Genomic DNA, 21910 nt, shown 5'->3' on the forward strand with positions numbered 1-21910 from the left:
AAACGCACAAGCGCACCCAACCTCTCCAGCCCTCCCCGCCTGCCTCGCTCCCCTCCGCGCGTCCCCTCCCTTACCCTCCGCGCCTCCCCGCGAGCGCCAGCGCTGCACAGAGGAACTCTCCGGAGAAGCAGGGCGAGGAGGAAGCGGCGCCGGAGCGCGCAGGGCTTGCCGCCGCCGCCACAGCCGCCGCACAGGCTGCCGGAGCGACCCCGCCGCGTGCCGCCCTCTCTGCTCTCCTTCCCGGGCGAGCCGCGGGGATGGGGCGGCCGCGGGAGCCCGAGCGCGCGCAGGAGCCGCCGCCGCCGCCGCCCGCGTCTCCGTCGCCGCGCGCCTGAGCCGCCGTCGCCGCCGCGCGCCCTGCCTGGGGGCGGCCCCCCCAGCCCCATGGAGGTCTCCCGGAGGAAGGCACCGCCGCGCCCCCCGCGCCCCGCCGCGCCGCTGCCCCTGCTCGCCTATCTGCTGGCGCTGGCGGCGCCAAGCCGGGGCGCGGACGAGCCCGTGTGGCGGTCGGAGCAAGCCATCGGAGCCATCGCGGCGAGCCGGGAGGACGGCGTGTTCGTGGCGAGCGGCAGCTGCCTGGACCAGCTGGACTACAGCCTGGAGCACAGGCTCTCGCGCCTGTACCGGGACCAAGCGGGCAACTGCACGGAGCCCGTCTCGCTGGCGCCCCCCGCGCGGCCCCGGCCGGGGAGCAGCTTCAGCAAGCTGCTGCTGCCCTACAGCGAGGGGGCGGGCGACCTCCAGGGGCTGCTGCTCACCGGCTGGACCTTCGACCGGGGCGCCTGCGAGGTGCGGCTCCTGGGCAACCTGAGCCACAGCTCCCTGCGCAACGGCACCGAGGTGGTGTCGTGTCACCCGCAGGGCTCGACGGCCGGCGTGGTGTACCGCGCGGGGGACCGGAACCGCTGGTACCTGGCAGTGGCCGCCACCTACGTGCTGCCGGAGCCCGAGACGGCGAGCCGCTGCAACCCGGCGGCGTCCGACCGCGACACCGCCATCGCCCTCAAGGACACGGAGGGACGCAGCCTGGCCACGGAGGAGCTGGGCCGCCTCAAGCTGCGCGGGGGCGCGGGCAGCCTGCACTTCGTGGACGCCTTTCTGTGGAACGGCAGCGTCTACTTCCCCTACTATCCCTACAACTACACGAGCGGCGCCGCCACCGGCTGGCCCAGCATGGTGCGCATCGCGCAGAGCGCCAAGGTGCTGCAGTTCCAGGGCCAGGCGGCCCTCGACTGCGGCCACGGGCACCCCGACGGCCGGCGCCTGCTCCTCTCCTCCAGCCTGGTGGAGGCCCTGGGCGTCTGGGCGGGCGTGTTCAGCGCGGCCACCGGGGAGGGCCAGGAGAGGCGCTCCCCCGCCACCACGGCGCTCTGCCTCTTCAGGATGAGTGAGATCCAGGAGCGCGCCAAGAGCTGCCCCTGGGACTTCCAGACGGCCGAGCACAACTGCGTAAGTCCTGCCCCCGGGACGCGGCGGGGAGTGCTTGTGTTGGGGAGCCGCCGCCGAGGCCGAGCGGGAGGGAGACCCGGTTGCCATTTACCAGGTCCCGGATCCACACAGCCCGGTGGCTGCCAAAGAGCTGTGCTTTACGGTCTCCAAGACCTCGGGCTACCCTAAAGCACAGCCAGAGGTCCCCAAAGGGAGTGTAAAAAGGGAGATGGAGAGGGTAGGAGTTTGGCTCAAAACTCCAGTGATTGCATCCCAGTGCCATCCTTCTCTGTCCAAACGACGCTTGTTTGGGGCTGAGCCTCTGCAGGCAGCCTCCTCCCACCCACCCCTTCCCTAACCGCTTCCCCAGGTGTATGGTCTTAGCAGGCGTGGGGGTTTGACCCTTCTCTACATGGTCACCAAATACGGCGCCCTGGGCAGAGAAGCCGGTGAACCTAAAGGGCGCGCTGCCACACCCCAGCCTTTGCGCCCCCCTCCCCAAACCGGCAACACACGTGATGTGGTCAGAAGAGTTACTAGCCTGCTCAGCATGGGTCAGAGCGAGCCTAGCAGAGGGGCTCACGCTTGGTGGAACAGAACCCTCAGCGTGACCCGGTGTGAGGGGGCGGGGCTGTGGCCCCGCGGGGAGTGCTCTGTGGTCTCCGGGGGGAGAGGCAGGGGAGGTTGAGGTGGCTTTGTGGAGAAAAGCTTCAGCCTGGAGGGGAGAGCAAGATAAGATGTTGGGATGCCACACAGTTTCTGGGCTCCACATTGCCGCCCTGGGCTGTGGGGCTCAGAGACACCACCCTTGGGTTGTGCCCCACCAGCAAGAGCACAGGTTTCCCCGGGTTCCCAGGGCAGCCACAGCTTGACTCGTAGAGTGGCGGTTCTTTGACTGGAAAATAAAGCGGCGGTTCAAGAGGGTCCAGTGGATGGGGATTATGGAGCCATTGTGCGCTTCTCAGAGGCCGTTTTCCTTCCAAGGCTGCTGGCAGATCGACTCCACATATGGCTCCTGAGAGGGGAGCCTGCTGAGAGCCTCCTTTATAACTGGACGGAAACCGAAGAGCAGAAATTAACGGCTACAGGTGTTGCCATTGTTTTGGTATAAAATGCATCAGGGAGGAAGGGGAGAAGCCTCCACTCGGAAAACGTGCTGTAGTGATACATTGTTGTGTAGGCATACAGGGGACCATTGGCTCTAAGGTATGGTAGTATGTGTACAGAAAGACACTCCCCCCCCCCCCCACCCCCTTCTCTGCAAAGCACATCCTACCAAATATTCGCCCTGTTATCCAGGGAGAAAAAAAACCGAGGTCTTTTGCAAGGTTCCTTAGATGGTCATTTGCTTCTCCCTCCTTGCCTATCAGTTAGTTGTGTGCTGGGACACACACCCAATGCCTTCATTTAGTTACTGGTATAATTTTTTAAAGCATAAATAATAATGCTCCCTAAATGCTTTCGTCTTGCCATACATGTATAATATTCAATATGTGTTTATTGGATCTTTATCATCTAAGAGTTCAAGTTGGGCAGAAACCATTGCCTTCTACTCCTCTGTTGAAAGACTTGAGTGTACCCCCAAATGTTACTTCGTGCCGGGCTTTAGGCATACTTGGTTTCTGGGATTAATGACAAGACAGCTCAGAGGCCCACAGCAGGTAATAACAGCGGAGGTCCAGGCTCTGCCATCTGACAGCTGTGTAGATGTGCGGAGCCAAAACATTTCCCTTGACTGCATCTCTCTGCCCGTTTGGTCCTGGGGGACTTAGTTCCCTTCCAAACCCAGCAGGCACCCTGAGTGCGCTCTGAATCCACGTTTTGGCTCGATCAGGTGTTCCTACTTGCTCTGGGATGAGGAGGGGGAAGGGGCGGCCGGAGAGCTGTTTATCCATCTTCACGGGAGCTTCTGGGAGAGAGCTGTCCTTTGGAAATCAAGCCAGGTATAAATACATGCTGCCAAAAATCTGGAATTGGAAAAATAAATAATTAAAAGAGGTCCCTCCGCAGCCTTTCTTGCTGCTGTTATTTATCAAGAATTCCCAGTGTGCTCAGAGCTGTGTATTCTGAAAGACAGGGTCCCTACCTCCTGAGCTTGTCATCCAAGTTAAATAATATACTCTGGTTCAAACAATAGCATGTCATGGCTGCACAGGTGGGAGCTTGGAGTTTTGCTTTTTTTTCTTTCATTTAAGTAAATTCCTTGCTGCTAGTACGCATTAAAAAGCCTTAATGGAAGTGAATTTCAAGAGGGGTTTGAATGAAAAAAAAAAAAAGGTGGTAGTTTTGATGAAAAAGCTGACAATTTTTCTAACCTATTAAATAGGTAGATAAGATACTTAACAGATATTTGTTTGATGCGTGCTTGTGTAAGCAAAGCTCTGTGCTGGGTGCTGCTGATTTTGCCACGGAAAGGACAATAGCAGGTTGCAGCCGCATTTAACGGGGTCACAGGATCAGAGTGCCCCTGGTTGTCACTCAGAACAATGATGTCATTTGATTGCATTTGTTCTGCATTTTATTTTCAGGTTTTGAATGCATTTTGGAAAAGGCATGCTGAATTACAGGTGCCTAAAACAAGAGACTGACTTGAAATGCTCTAGAGGGAGTCTCAATAGATTCCAACAGCGATTCCTTCAGAGCAGACACAGGAATCTTAACAGCAGTCCATAGGCAGTGAGACACAGCAGTTGGATTTGCTTGCCTTCTCCTTTCCTACTAGATGGCTCTCTCTTCTTGTCCATCTTCAATCAACCACAGGTAGCAAAGTGACAGAAGTGACTGGGTTGTGTTTTCTCCTTTCTTGGCTCTCATAGGTCAGTTGCTTCTGCTGAGGATTAATTTACGAGGTGCTTGTGCAATGAGTGTGTACCCAGCCATTTACACGCTGGGTCGTTACTTCTTCTGCCTTGCCACCAACTTTGAATCACTTTCATAACTAGAGCAGGTTACCTTCAGCACCCATGCACCCATGCCAAGGCAGCTGATTTTCATAGACCCTTTCTCTGATGATCCTAATAAGTATTTGTACAGCACTTCCCCGTACATTATTTCTTCTGAGCCCCTGATCAAGTCTAAAGTTGATTCCATGAGGAACATTCCCATTTACCTATAAGGAAACTCAAGTAACTTGCTCAAGATAGTAAGCGCCTGAGCCTTCCAGCTTAAACTCAAATCTTGAAATGTCTACTTTTGTATTCTTTCCACCATTCTACTGCTTTTCAAACTTTCCCTTGGAAGGCCTAATTAAAGAGGCAGCAGCCAACCTCTCCTACAACGTGGGGGTGAGGCTGGAGGGTGCCCCTTGAAGTGCTTTAAAACTTCATGTGATTTCCCCCCCCCCCCATTCTGTTCCATAACCTATCTGTGTGCTTGGGTTAATATAAAAAAATGCTTTAAATTATGTACAAGTTCATTGACTTCCTCCCCCTCTGAACTCCTGCTATCCTTGGCTCACCAAGGCACTCAGAGAAAAGTGGACCCAAGTTTCAAAGTCTTGTTGTTCCGCAGTGGTTTGGCTGCCATAGTTGGGTCCTGGGGTTGCTTGTGGTCTAAACATGGCGTCCACCCCCTCTGTAGACACTGAGGGTGGTGTGTTTTTAATAACTGTCGGCTAATAGGATGGACGCTGTAGTTCATTCTACCCCTTGTGGGGAGACACACTGCCTTCCACACTCCCATAATTCCACTGCCTGATAGAATTCAACTGTCAGGCAGACAACCACAAAAACACTCACATGCTCTCCAGCAGACAGTGACTCAAGATACTTCTAGCTGTTGTGTGCAGAAGTGATGTCCCAGGATCACTCAGCAGTGCAGCCTTGTGCATTGCCTCTGGACCTCAAAATCCACAGTCTTCCTGTGATGTTTATTCCTCCTTTAGTTTCTGTTATGATCCTGTCTAGCCATTTTGCCATCTAAAGACTAGATGGTGGATTTTCCCCCTCTACATGCATCTGAAAAGCAAGGGTAGATCTAAAAAAAACCCCAACACCCAATTAGAGGGAAAAAGCAATCATAGCTACTATCTGCTGGGTAGTTATAATGGCCGGGCTTTGGGCTAAGCACTTGACATGCCTTATTTTTGGCTGATTCTCACAGTCCTCCTCTGGGGCAAGGACTGTAGTTGCTACTATGATTTTAGAAGTGAGAAGATCGAGGCCTGGAGAACTTTGATTAGGTTCCACAGCTGCTGATTTAGAACCTGGGTGGTCTGACTTGTGGACCTGAGCTTTTACACCACCGCTGCGGACAGTCCAGCACGTGGATGTTGGGTTCTGGTGTCAGTCCTACCTTGTGTGGAGCAACTCAGGCCCTTGCAACTGCTCTGATAAGATCATTTGTTTGCGGACAGTAGACATGATAGAGCAGAGAATCCATGACTGTGAACGGAGTTTCTCGATTTGCAGACTGTACAACCGAAAGTTCAGACTCTAAGAGGGTTTTAGCTCCTCAGCTGTCAACTTTTGGACTGTTTTGACATTCTTTATATTAAGGCTCACAAATGACCTCAGGGAGACCAACAAGGCCTCAAGGGGCTGCTCCCAGTCTTTCTTCTTGGACACAACCTAGCGCATGTCCTGAATCCGGAGGTCTCAGCCTGTTAAGTCTGGGTTATAGGCCCTCTTGTCTTTGTTAGCAGCAACAATTAAAAGGCAAGCCCCAGAAGGTCAGGAACCAATAACATTTTGTTCTTTGTTGAACGCAGAGTACCTAGTACAGTACCTGGTGCATAGTTGGGACTTGAGAAATATTTGTGGAATGAATAAATGCAAGGTCTTAGAGCATCACGTTGGAAATGTTTCCTGTGCTTAACGGCAACATTTTCCTGAGTCTGGCCACTTCATACCCCCTTAACCATTGGCTTTTTCTTAATGTCCGATGTGCCAGGACCTCTTTCTTCCTGAGTCCCAGGCTATCAGGTATCCTCCATCCCTCCAGCTCTTCCCAGAAATCCCCATTTATTGGAAGAATCAGGCTTCTGGTCTTACCAATCTGGGAGTTAACTTTGGCCATAGAAACCCAGCATGGTTGGAATTTCCATGGTATAATTTCCTAACATGCATGATCATGCTTTTCAGTGACAGGAGGAAAGGGCTTTATGCTGTAGGCCAATGGTTCTCAAAGCATATCAGATCAGCATCGCTTGGGAACTTGTAAGAAATGCACATTCTTAGGCCCCACATCAGACTTACTAAATCAGAAACTGAGTGGGTAGTATTTTCATTTTCTTTGGGTAAATACCCAGTATTCCAGTGGAATTACTGGATTCTATGGCAATTCTATTTTTAACTTTTTGAGGGACCTCCATACTGTTTTCCAGAGTGGCTGCACCAGTTTGCATTCCCACCAACAGTGTAGGAGGGTTCCTTTTTCTCCACATCCTCACCAACACCTGTTGTTTCTTGTGTTGATTTTAGCCATTCTGACAGGTGTGAGGTGATACCTCATTGTGGTTTTGATTTGCATTTCCCTGATGACTGATGTTGAGCATCTTTTCATATGTCTGTTATACTCCTTATACTCTTCTAATTGCTCAAAGCAAATACCTAGAAAACCTTCTAAAGCCTTTCCATTTTTGAGCTTGTAGTCTGAGTCTCAAGAACCTAAAGGTCACAGTTTAATTAGCTCTTCCACTCTTGTATACAGCAGTCTATTTGCAATTCATTCCAGGATTGGGGGGGGGGATTTCCAGAGTCTTCTACCCTCCTGTACATCAGAACCAGCTCCACATGTTGAAATTCTCTGAGGATCTACTCTTTAGAGCATCAGTCCTCATCTGAATTTCTATCTTAGGCACAATTGGTTACATGAAACAAACATCTACTGGAGCAAGCTCAAATCAGGGGGTGGAGGTCTTAGTGGAAAGAACTGGTGGAATTCCATGGAAATCTGGGAATAGGAGCAGGACTGTGTAGTGGTTACAGGACAGACTCCAGAGCCAGGTCAACTGGGACCAAAGCTGCCATGTACGAGTTGTGGGACCTTGAGCAAATTACTTAAACTTTCTGTGTCTCAGTTTCTTCATCTATAAATAGGCATCCTATTTGCTTCATAGGATTATTGTCTGGATTAAGGAGTTAATATGTCTTGGGTAAACACTACCTGACCCATAGTAAATGCTATGTATGTATTTACTATTCTCACCATCAGGATTATTAATAGTAATAGGATGAAGCTTCCTTGGTATGGAATTGGAAGGAGGTTCTGGACCCAAGGCAGCTCGAAGAAGCTCAGCAGCAGGAAGTAATAGATACTCATTCTAAGGTTTCACTGTCAACATGACTTAGCATGGCTACTTCCCCTCTGTCCTGCCATCCAATGGCCTCTTCTTCCTCAAACATCTGCCCCTCAAACCCTCCACCTGAATACTGCAGCCTGCTTTGATATCCACTCTACCTCTCAACAGCACTTAACCTTCTGCATTGGCTATCCACTGGCAACAACAATTTGTATTATTTATTCAAATTACCAAGAAAGAGATAGCATTGGGTCCAACTCACCTTTTCACACCAGATTAGAGCCCTAGTTCAGGGTAGGGATTTCTTGTCCTTGGGGCAGGTTGCCTGGCCCAATCAGAAGAAGGGGGGGGTCAACATGGCCCCCAGAAGGTGCAGTGGGCAGTTTCCCTGAGAATGGAATGGTGAAGAGCCCCACTGTGACCACCATGCTGACTACAGTAGCACGGTACCATCTCTACCTCCCTTTAAGCTTCTTGATGTTCTCTGTGTGCCCTGAACATGTGGTGGTACGTGGGTGATAAAGACTGAGGCCTGCTCTGAGGAATCCCAAAGTCTGCTTGTTGGGGGGGGGGGGCAATTTGTAGGCGTTATGCGTCTAACCTGTTTGTAGGAGCATGGTAGTATTAAGTTTTTTGTTTTGCTTTTTATGAAATGTGCTCATAGTGGGGTTCTTTTAGTCTTAGTTTTCTGTTTTGGTGAAAATGCTAATTTTTATACTGTCACAAAACTAAATCGAATTGTGACCTTTTACCTCACAGTCTGTGGTTAAGTTTTATATTGGTTTGTCTACCTAATAGTTATAGATACTGTTTTCCTTGGAGGAGTTATGATGAGGATTTGACCCCAGGAATCCCAGTCTCACTCCCCTGGCCAATGCTCTCATGCAGATGTCACCAGACCTTTCCTGTAAAGGTCAGATCATCGATATCTTAGGCTATGCATGCCATTTACAGTCTCTGTTGCATTTGCTCAGCTCTGCTACTATAGTGGGAAAGCAACCGTAGACGATACATAAATGAGCAAATGGGACAGTGTTCTAATAAAACCTTATGTGCACTGAAATCTGAATTTCACATAATTTCCACTTATGAAATATCCTTTTCATTTTTCTTCCCAGACATTTAAAAATGTAAAAACTATTCTTAGCTCCTGGGCCATTCAAAAAAAAAAAAAAAAAAAACCAAAACCCAAACAGGCGGCAGCCAGATTTGGCCCACAGGTGGGAGTCGCCCATCCTGCCCTGATGGCAAGAGGGAGAGTAAAGCAAGCCCATACAATGCCAGGAGACATGGTGAGAGGTAGCAAAAAGATGCTGTGGAAGCCCTTAGGTGGAGTGTCAGACTCAGCCTGGAAAGATCTCGGAGGCTTCGGGGAGGTGATGCTGGAGCTGTGGAGCTGTGTCTCGAAGCCATGTGGAGGAGGCAAGGAAGGGAGTTCCAGAGAGAGGGGACAGCTTGCGCACAGGCGGGACGTTGAATAAGCTTGTGAACCGCAGGTAGCTCACCCTGGCTGGGAAGCGTCCAGAAATGAGCATGCAGGGCCAGATGGCCACAGGCTTAATGAGACAGGCAAAGGCGGCTGGATTTTATCCTGATGGTCAGTCGCTTTCAGACCTTCCAAACCTGGTCCTTACAATCAGTCTTAACCAGGAGCTCCGTATGAGAGAAAGGTTAGTAGATCACCATTGACCTGCTGCTCTGGGTGAGACCACAGCCAAGCGCTGGGACACAGAGGGCGACAGGGGTTAGGAGGTTCCCAGAACCCTGTGGCATGGCCCTCCCCACCCCTGCCTGTCCCTGAGGCATCTCAGAGGAACTTCTAGGATTCTGCCAAACAGGGTGTGAAAACCATAGCCATGGCTGATGGAGGACAAGAGCAGGGCGATACGCAGACGCGATCTGATGGTGTTCTAGAGCGATCACTCAGAAGAATGGAGAGGCAAAACAGCTGATTAGAAGGATGCTCACCAGTTCAAAGGAACAATTTCTTGAGTTTCTATTACATGCCGAGCACTGTACAAAAATATTTCTGTCAGTGGTAAATAGAAGAGACAACATGTAGCGAATAAAGAAGCTATTTTTATATTGAAATGATAGCTAGCATTTATGGAGCACCTACTGTGTACCAAGTGGTGTTCTAAGCACTTTACCAACACTAACTCATTTAATCCTCACCGCACTTTATGAGGTGGGTAATACTGCTACTTCCATTTCACAGATGGGGAACCAGAGGTACAGGCTGAGGTTGGGACTGCAAATGAGCTTAGTAGGTGCTGGGGAAGGCTCTCTTTAAGAAGGTTGAGTTGACACCGGGAAAAGGAGAAAGGATGGTTGTAGATGTCCCCATGGGGAACTGGGACACGAGCACTCCTTGCACGCTGCACAAGTGCAGGGGCTCACAGGGGAACGAGGTAAGCGTGGCTGAGCACTGGGGAGGTGGTGAGGGAAGAGCATTGGGCGAGGAGGTTGGAGAATGCAGCAATAGCTAGATCCTGTAGGCCTCGCAGGCTGTGGGAAGGAGCGGATGTTTTATTCCTAAAGCACAGAGGAGCCTTGGAAGGGAAGTGAAATGATGGGCATTGCGTCCCTGATAATGAGGTTCTGTGGGGAGTGGATGGGAGGTGGGCCCTGGAGGAAGCAGGAGAAAAGCTGGATGTGCCTTGAGGGGGGTGGCCAGGTCTGTCGTCATAAGACGGTCTCACACCTAGTGGGCCCTCAATAAACATTTGTCAAATGGAAAAGGTGTTCTCCATTTCGTGGAGAAGATTGTGATTCTAGCACAGTGACCTGAGAGCTTCCAAGAAGGGGCGACACTGGAGCTATGTTGATAGGAAGCCAGGTAGCCCAGAGGGAAGGGCATTTCCCTGTGAGGGAATGAAGCCCGATTCCTTGTTGTTCCTCTATCACCCCCCCTCCCCGACCCCCACCTGGTCTTGGAAGAGTCCGCTTGAGAAGCAGTTTCTCAAACACACCAGCTGTTCCTAATCATTGCTCATTGACATCTTCCCGAGGCTCCTTTTTCATCAGTGACCAATCTTAAGAATTGGATTCCAAGTGCTGAGCCTTGCTTCTCTGAGGCAACAGGAGGGGTACATGGCCCGCGAGCAGCCAGAGGTTGTAGGTCAGACTAATGTGGGCAGCAGTATCTCTGTGTCCTCTCCCCCCAGGGCTCCCACCCCCGTGGAGCCCTCGTGCTGTGGACTTCTGTGGAGCCTATAGATCCTTCTCAGAAGAATGGTTTTAGGTGCACAAAATAAAAACAGAATTATAAAATGAACCAGTGATATGGATGCAAAGATATATCAAATTGCTTTTCAATTTGAGATATAGTAAAAAGATTGCTTGATTGATTTGAGAGAGAAAGAGAGCATGCATGCGTGAGTGGGGGGAGGGGCCGAGGGAGAGAATCTCCAAGCAGTCTCCCCACTGAGCTAGAAGCCAGTCGTGGGACTCGATCTCATGACCCATAAGATCATGACCCATGAGATCGTGACCTAAGCCAAAACCAAGAGTTGGACGTTCAACCGACTGAGCCACCCAGGTGCCCTGAGATGGAGTAATGTATCTTAGCACGTTACATTGCAGGATCTAGCAGCAGGAACTCCCGTAATTTCAAAGTAGAGATGAGCATAAATGATATTTTGAGATATCTGAACAACTATAAAATGATATATCTGATTTCTTTTGGTGACAAAGTCACAGGTTCAGTTAATACTACTGTGTCCTGCATTCATAATTAAAGAAAATGCTAAATTTCCGTTGAAGTTAGCTAAAATATAGTTGACCCTTTAACAACACGGGTTTGAACTGTGCAGGTCCACTTGGATTTTTTTTGATAAATACAGTACTGTAAATGTATTTTCCTTATGATTTTCTTAATAACATTTTCTTTGCTCTAGCTTACTTTATCTTAATACAGTATATAATACACACAACATACAAAATATGTGTTAATTGGTAAGGCTTTGGGTCAACAGGTTATTAGTTAAGTTTTGGGGGAGTCAAAAGTTATACACAGATTTTCATTGGCACAAGGGGTTGGCACCCCAACACCTGTGCTGTTCAAGTCTCAGCTGTAAGTTTATTTTTTTTTTTATCCTTGAATTCTATCCATGAACTGTGGATGCCAATGGAACCCCTACTCAAACCATTCATTTCAGGATGGAGAGAAGGCTCAGACACGTTAAATGATCTGCCTAAAGACTCATAACTCATAAGTGATAGAGCTTGAACTTGAACCCACATTTTTAAACTCTAAATCTCTTGTTCTTTCTATTCTTCCATGCTACTATTATGCTATTTTTATTTTAAAGAGTTAACCCAATGCGAGGCCATGTTCATAAATTATGCTATTCTAATCATGAAAAACCAGTCCAATTATTATTACTATTATCTCTTTTTTTTTGGTCAGAGAACAACCTAAAGTACTTTGTTCACATGGTAGGGCCATATTTTCAGTAAACTGACTCTGCCGACTGCCTATGGACTGAGAAGGCAAGAGACCCAGAAACTTTCTCTTACAACTTGTGCATGAACTATGGATATAAAATTTGGAGAAGGCCAAGATGCATGGTAGTAAGAGGTGTGGGGTAATTTAGTATTGCTCCCTAAGGCAGAACCAAGGTCCAGAGTTTACAAGGACAAATTTTGGCTCAACTGCAGAACTCAGTATTGATTAGATCTACTTAGCAATGTACCAAGGTTGCTTGATAAGATATTGACTGAAAGAATTCAAACATTGATCCACGTATTTATTCATGCATTCAATAAACATTTATTGACAACCTACTACATATCAGATGCCTAGGTGTATGCTGCCTTCAAAGTGCAGAATCAGATAAATGATTGTTAGAGCTTGGAGTCTACCAGGAGACAGAGAATAAATAAAATTGTAAAACAATCTTGAAGGGAAAAGTGGAGTGCTATGATTCATAATAACTGGAATAGGGATGGAAAGGTCTCTAGTTACATGTCTGCGAGGAGGTGACATTGAATTCGAAACCTGAAAGATTAGAAAGATCCAGCCTACAAGGGGAACTAGAAATAGCATGTGCAAAGGCCCTGAGGCAGAAATATGGTAACATGTTAAAAAGTCTGAAAGACAGTCACTGGGGGAACTGAAGTGGAATGGAAGAGAGGAGTGGTGGGAATAAATGTGAAGAAGTCAGCAGGGATGAGCTCAAGTAGGATTTGGGGAGACATTTGGATTTAGTTCGAAGTGTGAGGGGAAGGTGGTAAAGAACTTTAGGCAAGGGAGTAACATCACTTGTTTTGTATTTTAAAGGCTCACTCTGACTGCTAGTTGGAGAAAGATTGTAGGTTGAAAGGGGGAGATCAGGAGGCTCTTGCAGTAGATCAGGAGAGAGATGGAGGGTGCTTAGCTTGGATGCTGGCTGTGGAGATGGAGAAGACAGGCAAGATTTTTGGCAAATCCAGCTGAGATTTTTCATATATGGCTGTGGGGAGTGACAGAAAGAGAGGAGCTAGGGTGATTGGTGGTACCTTTCATCATGATGGGGAAGACTAGGGAGGAACAGGGTTGGAGGCAAGAAACATCTAGATAATCATTTTCCAGCAATTCTGAAAACTTGTGATAGATTCCAGTGGTTCTCAGGAAGGAGGAGGCCATTTACTTGGTATGTAGAGATGTGGGGGAAGGAGCTTTCATACTTAATCAAATGACAGGATGGGGCACTACTGACATTTTATGGACAGGGGTCAGGATGCTAAAAGTCCTGTATCACGCAGGACAGCTCCCATGATAAAGAAATATCCCATCTAGAATGCAAGCAGCTTCCTCATGGGAAAACACTGGTGGACTGAGAGCATTTCAACTGTAAGAATGTAGAAAAATGCGCTGGTTTTTTTTTTTCTCCCCACACTGTCAGCCATTCATCTTTTTGTGGATTATTTGAGTCAGGTTCTTTTCATAACTAATTGACTGAAATTAGCCTCAAGGAGCAGATGGAGATTTTGATGGGGGAAAGGGTGTAAAGCCGGAAGAAGGAAGGATAAATCTTGGAGAGTGGGACTTTGGTGGTGGGTAGGGCTTCGAGGCTGAAGGAAACTGAGGGGTTTGGAGGGAGGAGAGAAGGTAGAAGAGCAAGTGGGAACAGGCAAAATTCAAACTTGACTCTGTTTCCTGTGGTTTCACTGCAAGCTGCCTGATGCCTGCCGGGGTATATGCTGCCCAGCCGTGTCCCTGAACTTCACTTCTCCACCCCTTGTGCACTCTTTGAACTTTTCCTTTTGATCATTTGAGTCCCCAGGGTAAATTCTTCCTTCAGATGATCAGAGAGATGCCATAAACTTAGAACCCAAGCAATGCTATATACTCCAGAAGAATAAAGAGAAGCAACAGGAGCCTTAATGGCTAATGAAATCACTACCTTGGGTGAAAAATTGTTCTTTCCATCTCTCTAGCTTAATAAAGATAGTTTTCTACTTATTTTCACACACATGGTTTCATTTGAGCCTCACAACAATGCTAATAAGCAGGGCATATATATTATTATGTCCATTTTATAGATTTATAGTCCATTGAGGTTCAGAGACTTATCAAAATCAAGCAGCCTATAGGGGACAGAATGGGTGTGTGTGCGTACATGTTCGCAGACAGGTCTTGAGTGTAGGGCTCCAACTGAGGTTTCCCAACTGCACGTGGACCCCTGGTAAGTCATAGGAAATGGTGAAGAAACTGTTTCAAAATAAGTATATGCCAAAGGAGAGCAGAATACAAAAGTAATTGCCCAAGAGGCATTTCATCAAGGTGTCAGTAGTTAATAGGCCCCCAGTTGGTACCTTTCCTGGAAAAACCAAATGAGGGAGTCTTTTTAGCACCTTGGGAGTAGAAGACTTGACTCTTGCTGGGTCCCTACCACTTAAGGTCCCACTGTTGTGCACGTTTCCTCCTGCTGTTCCCATAATAGCTAAAGCGGGGCTGTGAACACCCTGCATAAGGCCTTGATGAGCCAGGCCATCTTTTGCATGGCGGGAGCAGGGCCACAGTGCTACTCAGCTCCGGAGGGTGCCGTTCACCCTAGAATACATGACCGGAGCCCCCTGGAGTTGTGCACTGGGAGTGTTTGTTGTCGATGAAAGGTCGTATAAGGGTGCTGCAAGGATGTCAAGCTGTTTCCCCTTGCGATAGGCCACCACTCCCGTACGCACTCCCACACACACATGCACACCAGCACTCACCCTTCTCAGTAGCCTTGAGACCAGGTGGCTTTTTCCCTCAAACTGAGAAAACTTTCCCTCTTAGGGCTAAAGTGTAGGTGTGACGCTATGGTTAGACATGGCAGGCAGGAGAAGCAGAATGACAACTCTGAGGGAACCAAGAAAGCCCAAAGGGGAGACAAGGTTTAGAGCTAAATCAAGATTGGATTTTGTCATGAAAGGCAGAACTGGCAAAAGCATCATTACAAGGCATTAACCTTGTTATACGCAGACGAACAAGCAGAGGCTGGGATTCAGAAATAAATTACACATAATAAACTAGACAGAATAGGCTGAGAGCAACATTAGCGATTATGCCCTAAGGGGAGAGAAGGGCAAGAGAGGAAAATAGGCCAAAAAAGAAAGAGTAAGAATAATCTCTGGACACAGGGGGCCGACTGCCCATTTCACCCCTTTCTTCGGCTTGACTCCCTAGGTATTAACTTCACTTTTGTGAGGAGGTTTCTCTGAAGGCTGTCTTTCTTTTGTTTTCATTTGCTGAAATGAGTGTAGGAAAGCCACTCAGAGGGCCCCTTTTTCCATTCACAGGGACTTGTCCATTTCTGTGTGTTTCTAGCACAAAAGAATCCATTTCCATTCAGCCAGAGCAGCCCTTAGAGTTTACGTGAGGTCCAGAATGGCTCTTTCCTATTTTCTTCCAGGCTCGCTGTTGTAATTGGCTATACAATCCTGACTGTGGACAAGGTCCTCCACGGTGAGAGGAACAAGCACTTAGCCAGTCCTTGGTCCCTCATAGCTGAGGAAAAGCGAGTCTGGTGTCATGTCCAACATGACTCTCATTTCTTGCAGCGACTTGCTTTTGGTTGCAAGTAACAGAAAACCCATTCAACAGCAACTTAAATCATAACATCTGTTGTTAGTAAACGTTTAAAGGTTGGAAGCTGTGCTCCATGGTGTCCTCAAGAACCTAGAGCCTTTCTTTTCCCATGCACCGATTTTAGCATGTTGATTTTCATCCTCCGTCTTGAATTTCATGGGAGGAAAATGGCCACCACCTCTCTGTGCATGGTAGCCTCACACAGCGAATTTCAAAGGGAGCACGTGAGGGGAGAGGGCAGACAGGCTTCTCTCAAGAGCCACTTCTTATCTTGGAGGAGATTTATTCTCAGAAGCCCCTCCAGTGAATTTCCATCTCACTGGCCCAAACTGGACCACATGGCTACCCAGAGCTCAAAGGAGCAGGAAAGCAAATACCTGGCAGTGGGGAATGGGATTACTGTGTGGCTTAGACCAATCATGGTTTCCCAGGTTACCTGGACAAAATCAGGGTTCTCGTGGCAAAGAAGGTGGGAATAACTGCCACAAGTATGGCAGCAACTGTTGGTGTTTTAAAATGAGGTAATGAAAACAAATATGGATCGTGTATTTCTGTGCGCCAAACACTGAGAGCAGGCTAAGCTTCACTGGGGCTTGCCTACTCAGTCATTATCATCACTTCCATTGTGTAGGGGAGTCACAGAGAGGTTAAATAATGTGCACAAAGTGGAAGTGACAGAGCCAGGATTAGGTAAGGTGATAAAATACTCCAAGTAGCACACGATAAGTACCAGCTCGCATGTATCAGCATGTTAGTATTACTATCACTACAGTCTCTTCTTCATAACCCTCCTACCAACCAGGCTTAATCATGAGCCTTATTCACGAATGAGGAAGCCAACCCCCAACAGGGTTACATAAATTGCCCCCGTCAGCCAGTGGGTGAGAACTGAACTTGAATGCAGACCTAAGCTGTCTGACCGCCTAGATCCAGGAGGTTTGTTTATGCCGCTAGCTCCCAAGTTCAGGGCTGTTGATTTCACGGCTCTGCTACTTACCTGAGCTACTGATCCAGGACTTAATCTGGAAAACTACAATTAAGGAATGGTCAGAAGTCAGGGAAGGATGCTGAAAAAGATGGCATGGTAATTTGGAAGCAATTTTTGTCCTTGTGCTATAGCTTTTGAGACACTTTTGGGTTTTTTTGGTTTCTTTTATTTGGGGTTTCTTTTGTTTTTGTTTTTGTTTTTTTGCTCTAAGCAGAATATCACAAACAGAATATCTCATCCAGCCTCAGCAAAGGCTCCCTGTGATGTCATGGTTCTTGGCTAATCAGAATGGCTACACTTATTAGGCACCTATTGTATGCCAGAGGTAGGCGTACACGGTCCCATTTGGTCCTCGTGGATGAATAATCAACCATCTATAGCCATAACTTTTTCTGTGCCGTGAGATGAGGGAGAATGGAGTCTTCCAGTCAAAGATAGCAGTATTAGAACATTCCAGATGCCCAGACAGATGACACCCAATTCTCTGAGTTAGCCTTTCTGTAATGCTCAAATATTTAATAAGAGTAGTAGGCATGGTCAGCTGATCTTAAGTTTGAACAATTCTGGTTTTATTTTAAAGCAAGATGTGTGGTGTGGTTTTATTATTTTTTTCAGTCTAAAGGTCACCCGATTTTTCTCTTTCTGCTCATAGTCATGAGGCATCCTTATCTAAACAGTGATCTATTGTTCTGGTTCTCAGACCCACAGAGATTTTTACTTCTTTTTTTTTTTTTTTAAAGATTTTATTTATTTGACAGAGAGAGAGAGATAGCGAGAGCAGGAACAAAAGCAGGGGGAGTGGGAGAGGGAGAAGCAGGCTTCCAGCCTAGCATGGAGCCCGATGCGGGGCTTGATCCCATGACCCTGGGATCATGACCTGAGCCGAACACAGACGCCCCAGATTTTTTCTTCTTAACTTCAATTTTAACAGGACAGTTCCTCATTTTCCCCGACTGCATGTAAAGTATCTAACAGGAAAAAAAATAGTCTCTAATGGGCTTTCCAAAAATCTTCTTAAACTGAGTTCACTATGGAATATTTTATGCAAATAAGTCACTTTCTCTTAGGTTACGACATCTTTCCCTTGAAAAGTGATCATGGCATTGGAGAAATCCTTGCTAGCTTATCTTTTCTTCCCTGCGCAACCTCAACAAAGAAATATAGACGGCACTTTAAAGCCTTTAGAAATCAATTTAGTCCATGAATCCATTTACTTCAGATGTTAATGAAACTTGGTGGGTTTAAAAATAATGAATGTTTAATAAGACATAAATTGAAAGACATAAACACTGTCAGCAATAATATAATGAAGTTAATAAGTCTTAGCCTCTGCCTGCACACCTCCCCTGTCCCCAAACAGGACAATTTTAAGAGTTCCAGTGAGGCTTACTGGAGTTTACTGGCTCTCCCATTGGCTAAGACTTAAATGTGAGTTTGGAAACCTGAGTACGATTGGGAACTGAGCTCTGGCAGATAAAGTATGCTATCACACTGTACTGAGTAGCTGCAGACAGCAACGGCTCTCTCTAGCTCCGTATCTTCCAGAGATTTGTGTAACAGACTCAGTTTCCTGTTGTTGAAGGCAGGAAGCAGCGTGAAGCTCTTCATGCCTTGAACCAAGAAAGACCAAGACATTTTGGTCGACACTCGCTCTGCCCTGGGTTTAAGAGGGGCTTTTATCTAATGATCGGGAGCAAGCATGTGATTATATGTGCTCAATACTGCCGACCATTGAAATGCCTTTGGGTTGGAAGTTGAGCTTTATGTTTCTTCTTCAAGAGCATCAGCACCACATCCAGGCCTTGTGCTTAGTTCCTCTTTAGCTCTGTGGTTCTGTCCTAACCCACCAGCCATGACTATATCTTTCCCTTTTTACCTCTGAATTAATTACCCTGTCTTTGGGCTTTGCATTGCATCAGTCTGGTAAATCTGCAGTCCCTCCTCTCTGCCATCACACCCAATAGGACGGTCTGCCTCACATCTTGGGAAGTGGCTTGTTTAACCTCACAGGAGCCAATCCCTAGCTGAAATAATTTGCAGCAGGATCGTGCAAACCGCCAAGCATGAGATTGTCTCCCTCCCAATTCAGCAGTGGGCTCTTTCTTGGCAATAAAGTGGAACTCGGTTTCATATATCAGCTGGGGGAGTGTTAAGTGGATGGCTAGCTCACTGCTGGCAATCAATACATGTTAATATGTAGTAAACAAATGGCTTTTCATGGGCTGGGCAAGCGTGGTGATCCTGCAGATAAAGGGGCTAAGCGGTTGCTCCTCGGGATCTTGTCTAAGAAAATGTATTTGGGGCTCAAGGAGGATCCTTCCTAGGTGGGCATGAGCGATTACTGTTGTTAAAAATGATCTTTTTTCCATTTGTGCGTTTGTGTGCATGTTCAGAAAGAAGGGGAGCAACCTGAGAGAGTCCAACCAATCGCCTCATCTACCTTGATCCATTCCGACCTGACATCCGTTTATGGCACCGTGGTAATGAACAGGACTGTTTTGTTCTTGGGGACTGGAGATGGCCAGTTACTTAAGGTTGGTTTTCTGTGCCTTCTTCAATGTCAATTTTCATAGTGATCCATTTTGTGCTTTTAAATTTATTTATTTTTATTGTTTCTGGGTTATACACGAGATCATACCAACTGCTTTGTGAACTGCTCAGAGACCCTGAGAAATGACCACAAAGAGGTTTCTGGAAATCTGTATATGTGATGGCCTCCTTAACTGTGTAATGAAACTCCAGCCGTCTCGCTTCCCAGGAGCGTGCAAGTTATCCTCCCTCCCTTACTCATGAGCTGCCTCAGGGAGGTAAATGGGGGTCTGGCCCTCCCCGTCCCTCAGACCACCTTCTTAAGACATTTAACCTTTCGGTTCGTATCTCCTTTGTAATGGAAATGTACAATGCACCTGATTTCTCACAACTTGAAACAGATGAGGGATCATAAGGCTTGAAAAGTAGGAAAAAACAGGTGTTCCTTCCCTCCAGCCTACTTGCCACCCACGGAGGGGTTTTGTTTTCTGCCTTTTGTGCCCACACCATGGAGAGGTTAGAGACCTGAAATCCTCTGAGACTCCCCCTGACTTTTATCTCGGACGACTATTTTTTCCCCACTGTATGGGTATACCACTGGTCAAGTTGGGATTTTTATTCACTGGGGGGCGGGGAGGCAGTGGGAGGGGGAGAAAATAAACTCAGGGATACCTAATGACTTGTCTGAAGTGATAGAGCGGCCAGCCTCTCAATTTCATCAGCAAGTGTTTATTGAACACCTCCTGTGGCCTCCATCAACATTCGTGGCTGGGAACGGCGCAGTTTCTGTCACCTTAGGCTGATGTTCCTCTGCCTTCCGGTGGCCAGTTGATTTACTGTCAGCTCAGATTCTAAATTGAGTACAAATAGATTTGATTTCTCAACTGATCTCCCATCGACCACTAGCTGTGTGACTGTAGATGAATCGCCTAACCTCTCTGAGCTTCCCTGTCCTCATCTGTAAAAGGAGATTGTGCTAGACAACCCAGAAAACCCCTTTCTCTCCTGAAGGTCTCTAATTCCATCTGCTGTGCACTTAGCCCCCACTCTAGCCAAAACCTATTTGCTTGTCCCCCTGATGTGCCTTGTGTAGTCCAGGCCCCCCCACCTTTGTTCACCCTGTGCCCCATTCCGGGATGGCTTTTTTTCCTCTACTGAATCCTACGTACCTGTGCTTTGGCTCAGCTCACGCTCCCCCTCGTCTTTGAGGCCTCCGAAGCCCAGAGTGATCATGTTTTCCCCTCCTCTGAAATACTCATTAGCCGTCTCATTCTTTTGGCTCATTACAAATGTCTTGTTTTGATGCCCAACCTTTTCACTCATGTTTGTCTTGTCTCCCCAACTTGATTTTTTAAGCTTCTCGAGAAGGGGGTCCTGAATCCCCACAGCCTAATACAACGTTCCGTGTCTGGTAGGCATTTGATTTAATCTGTTTTCTTTGGAGGAAACCCAGTAACATATGGGAGGGAGTTTGTTTGTATACACATTCTTTTAAAATATACATTGATCATCTTTCCTGTTGCATTAGCCTGATTTCCTGGGGAAAGGTAAACACCCATCAGTCATTCTACACAAGTCGCTTGGAGCCGTGCGGTGACATCTGTGGCTCAGGCAGATTGGGCCCATTTCACCTGACCGAGGAAGTGGCCATCAATCCTTCCCGGGCCTCCTCGCCAATTATCTCTTCAGATTGAGGATATTCCTCATGAGTTTTGTGACAAGAACACAGTTTCCCCAAAGCTGAGCCAAACAAATGGCTACATGGTAAATTGGAGGTGAAGGAACCTCGGCTGTCGATTGTTCCCTGGGGGACGGCCTGGTTTTGCCCGTCCTGTTGGCTCCCCCCAGGAGGTGGTGTGTAGCTGGCCAGTTTGCAGTGACCGTTTGTGGCGCCAGACGGCTGGGGCCCTCGAGCTGCCGAGAGAGAGGTAGCTGACTGAAGCGTGGCTTTCCTCAGTGTCTGTGTGGGCTACGCCTTCCTAAGCTGTCCCTGCCACCTTGGTTTCAGAATCCAAATAACATGGGCAGGTTGGTTTTTGGGTTTATTTTGTGACTGCGGACATTTGTGCATTGTTTCCCTTGTGCCTGTCACTCTACGTGTTCTAGCTAATTCCGTCCAATCCACGACGCTGTGAGGTAGTTATAGACTAGGCCCGTTTTACCGATAAGGGAAGGGAGGCCCAGAGAACACGGATGTTTTGCCCAAGATACACAGGGCAGAGCAGAGATTTGAACCTGGTGTGACTCCAGAGTCTGCACTAATATCCCCTGAGCTACACTGAGTTTGTAATCTCTGCCCCAACCACTGTCTGAGGGTTCCCTGGGGAGAATGGGAAGCATGTTGATAGGGATCCATGGAGGGGTGGTGGCAGTGGAACCCATGCTCCTAGGCTGTCAGTCAGGGTTTTTAGAAGCTCTGGGAAGAATCCCAGCTCTAGAAGGAGGCAGACCATCTGACTGAAGGGATACCTGAATGGCATGAAAACTTCCTGGGAGCTAAGCCCTGCTCCCAGCTTCACTCAGGAAGGTCCCTTCCCTCAGGAGGAAGTTGTGAGGGACAAATCTGAACTGACTTGGCCCCACCAGGCTCCCTAGACCAGCCCAGTAATTCCCAAGCCTTCCCCATGTATCCTGTGTGTAGATTCTTGGAGGCAGCCTGTGAAATTAC

The 21910-nt window shown here is 47.9% G+C and overlaps 1 protein-coding gene across 1 annotated transcript in view; it reads left to right on the forward strand.

Moving 5' to 3' along the window:
- The first annotated feature begins 379 nt into the window (after window positions 1–379).
- The window catches only part of PLXNC1 (plexin C1), a 152375-nt gene continuing 130844 nt past the window's right edge, over window positions 380–21910 (forward strand). The window contains exons 1-2 of the mRNA XM_032416709.1: window positions 380–1449; window positions 19107–19247. Coding sequence (XP_032272600.1) covers window positions 385–1449; window positions 19107–19247 — 1206 coding nt within the window. The 5' untranslated portion in view covers window positions 380–384. The remainder of the gene's footprint in view (window positions 1450–19106; window positions 19248–21910) is intronic.

The sequence above is a fragment of the Phoca vitulina genome, unplaced genomic scaffold (genome assembly GCF_004348235.1).
Source record: "Phoca vitulina isolate PV1807 unplaced genomic scaffold, GSC_HSeal_1.0 scaffold19, whole genome shotgun sequence".
NCBI lineage: Eukaryota > Metazoa > Chordata > Mammalia > Carnivora > Phocidae > Phoca > Phoca vitulina.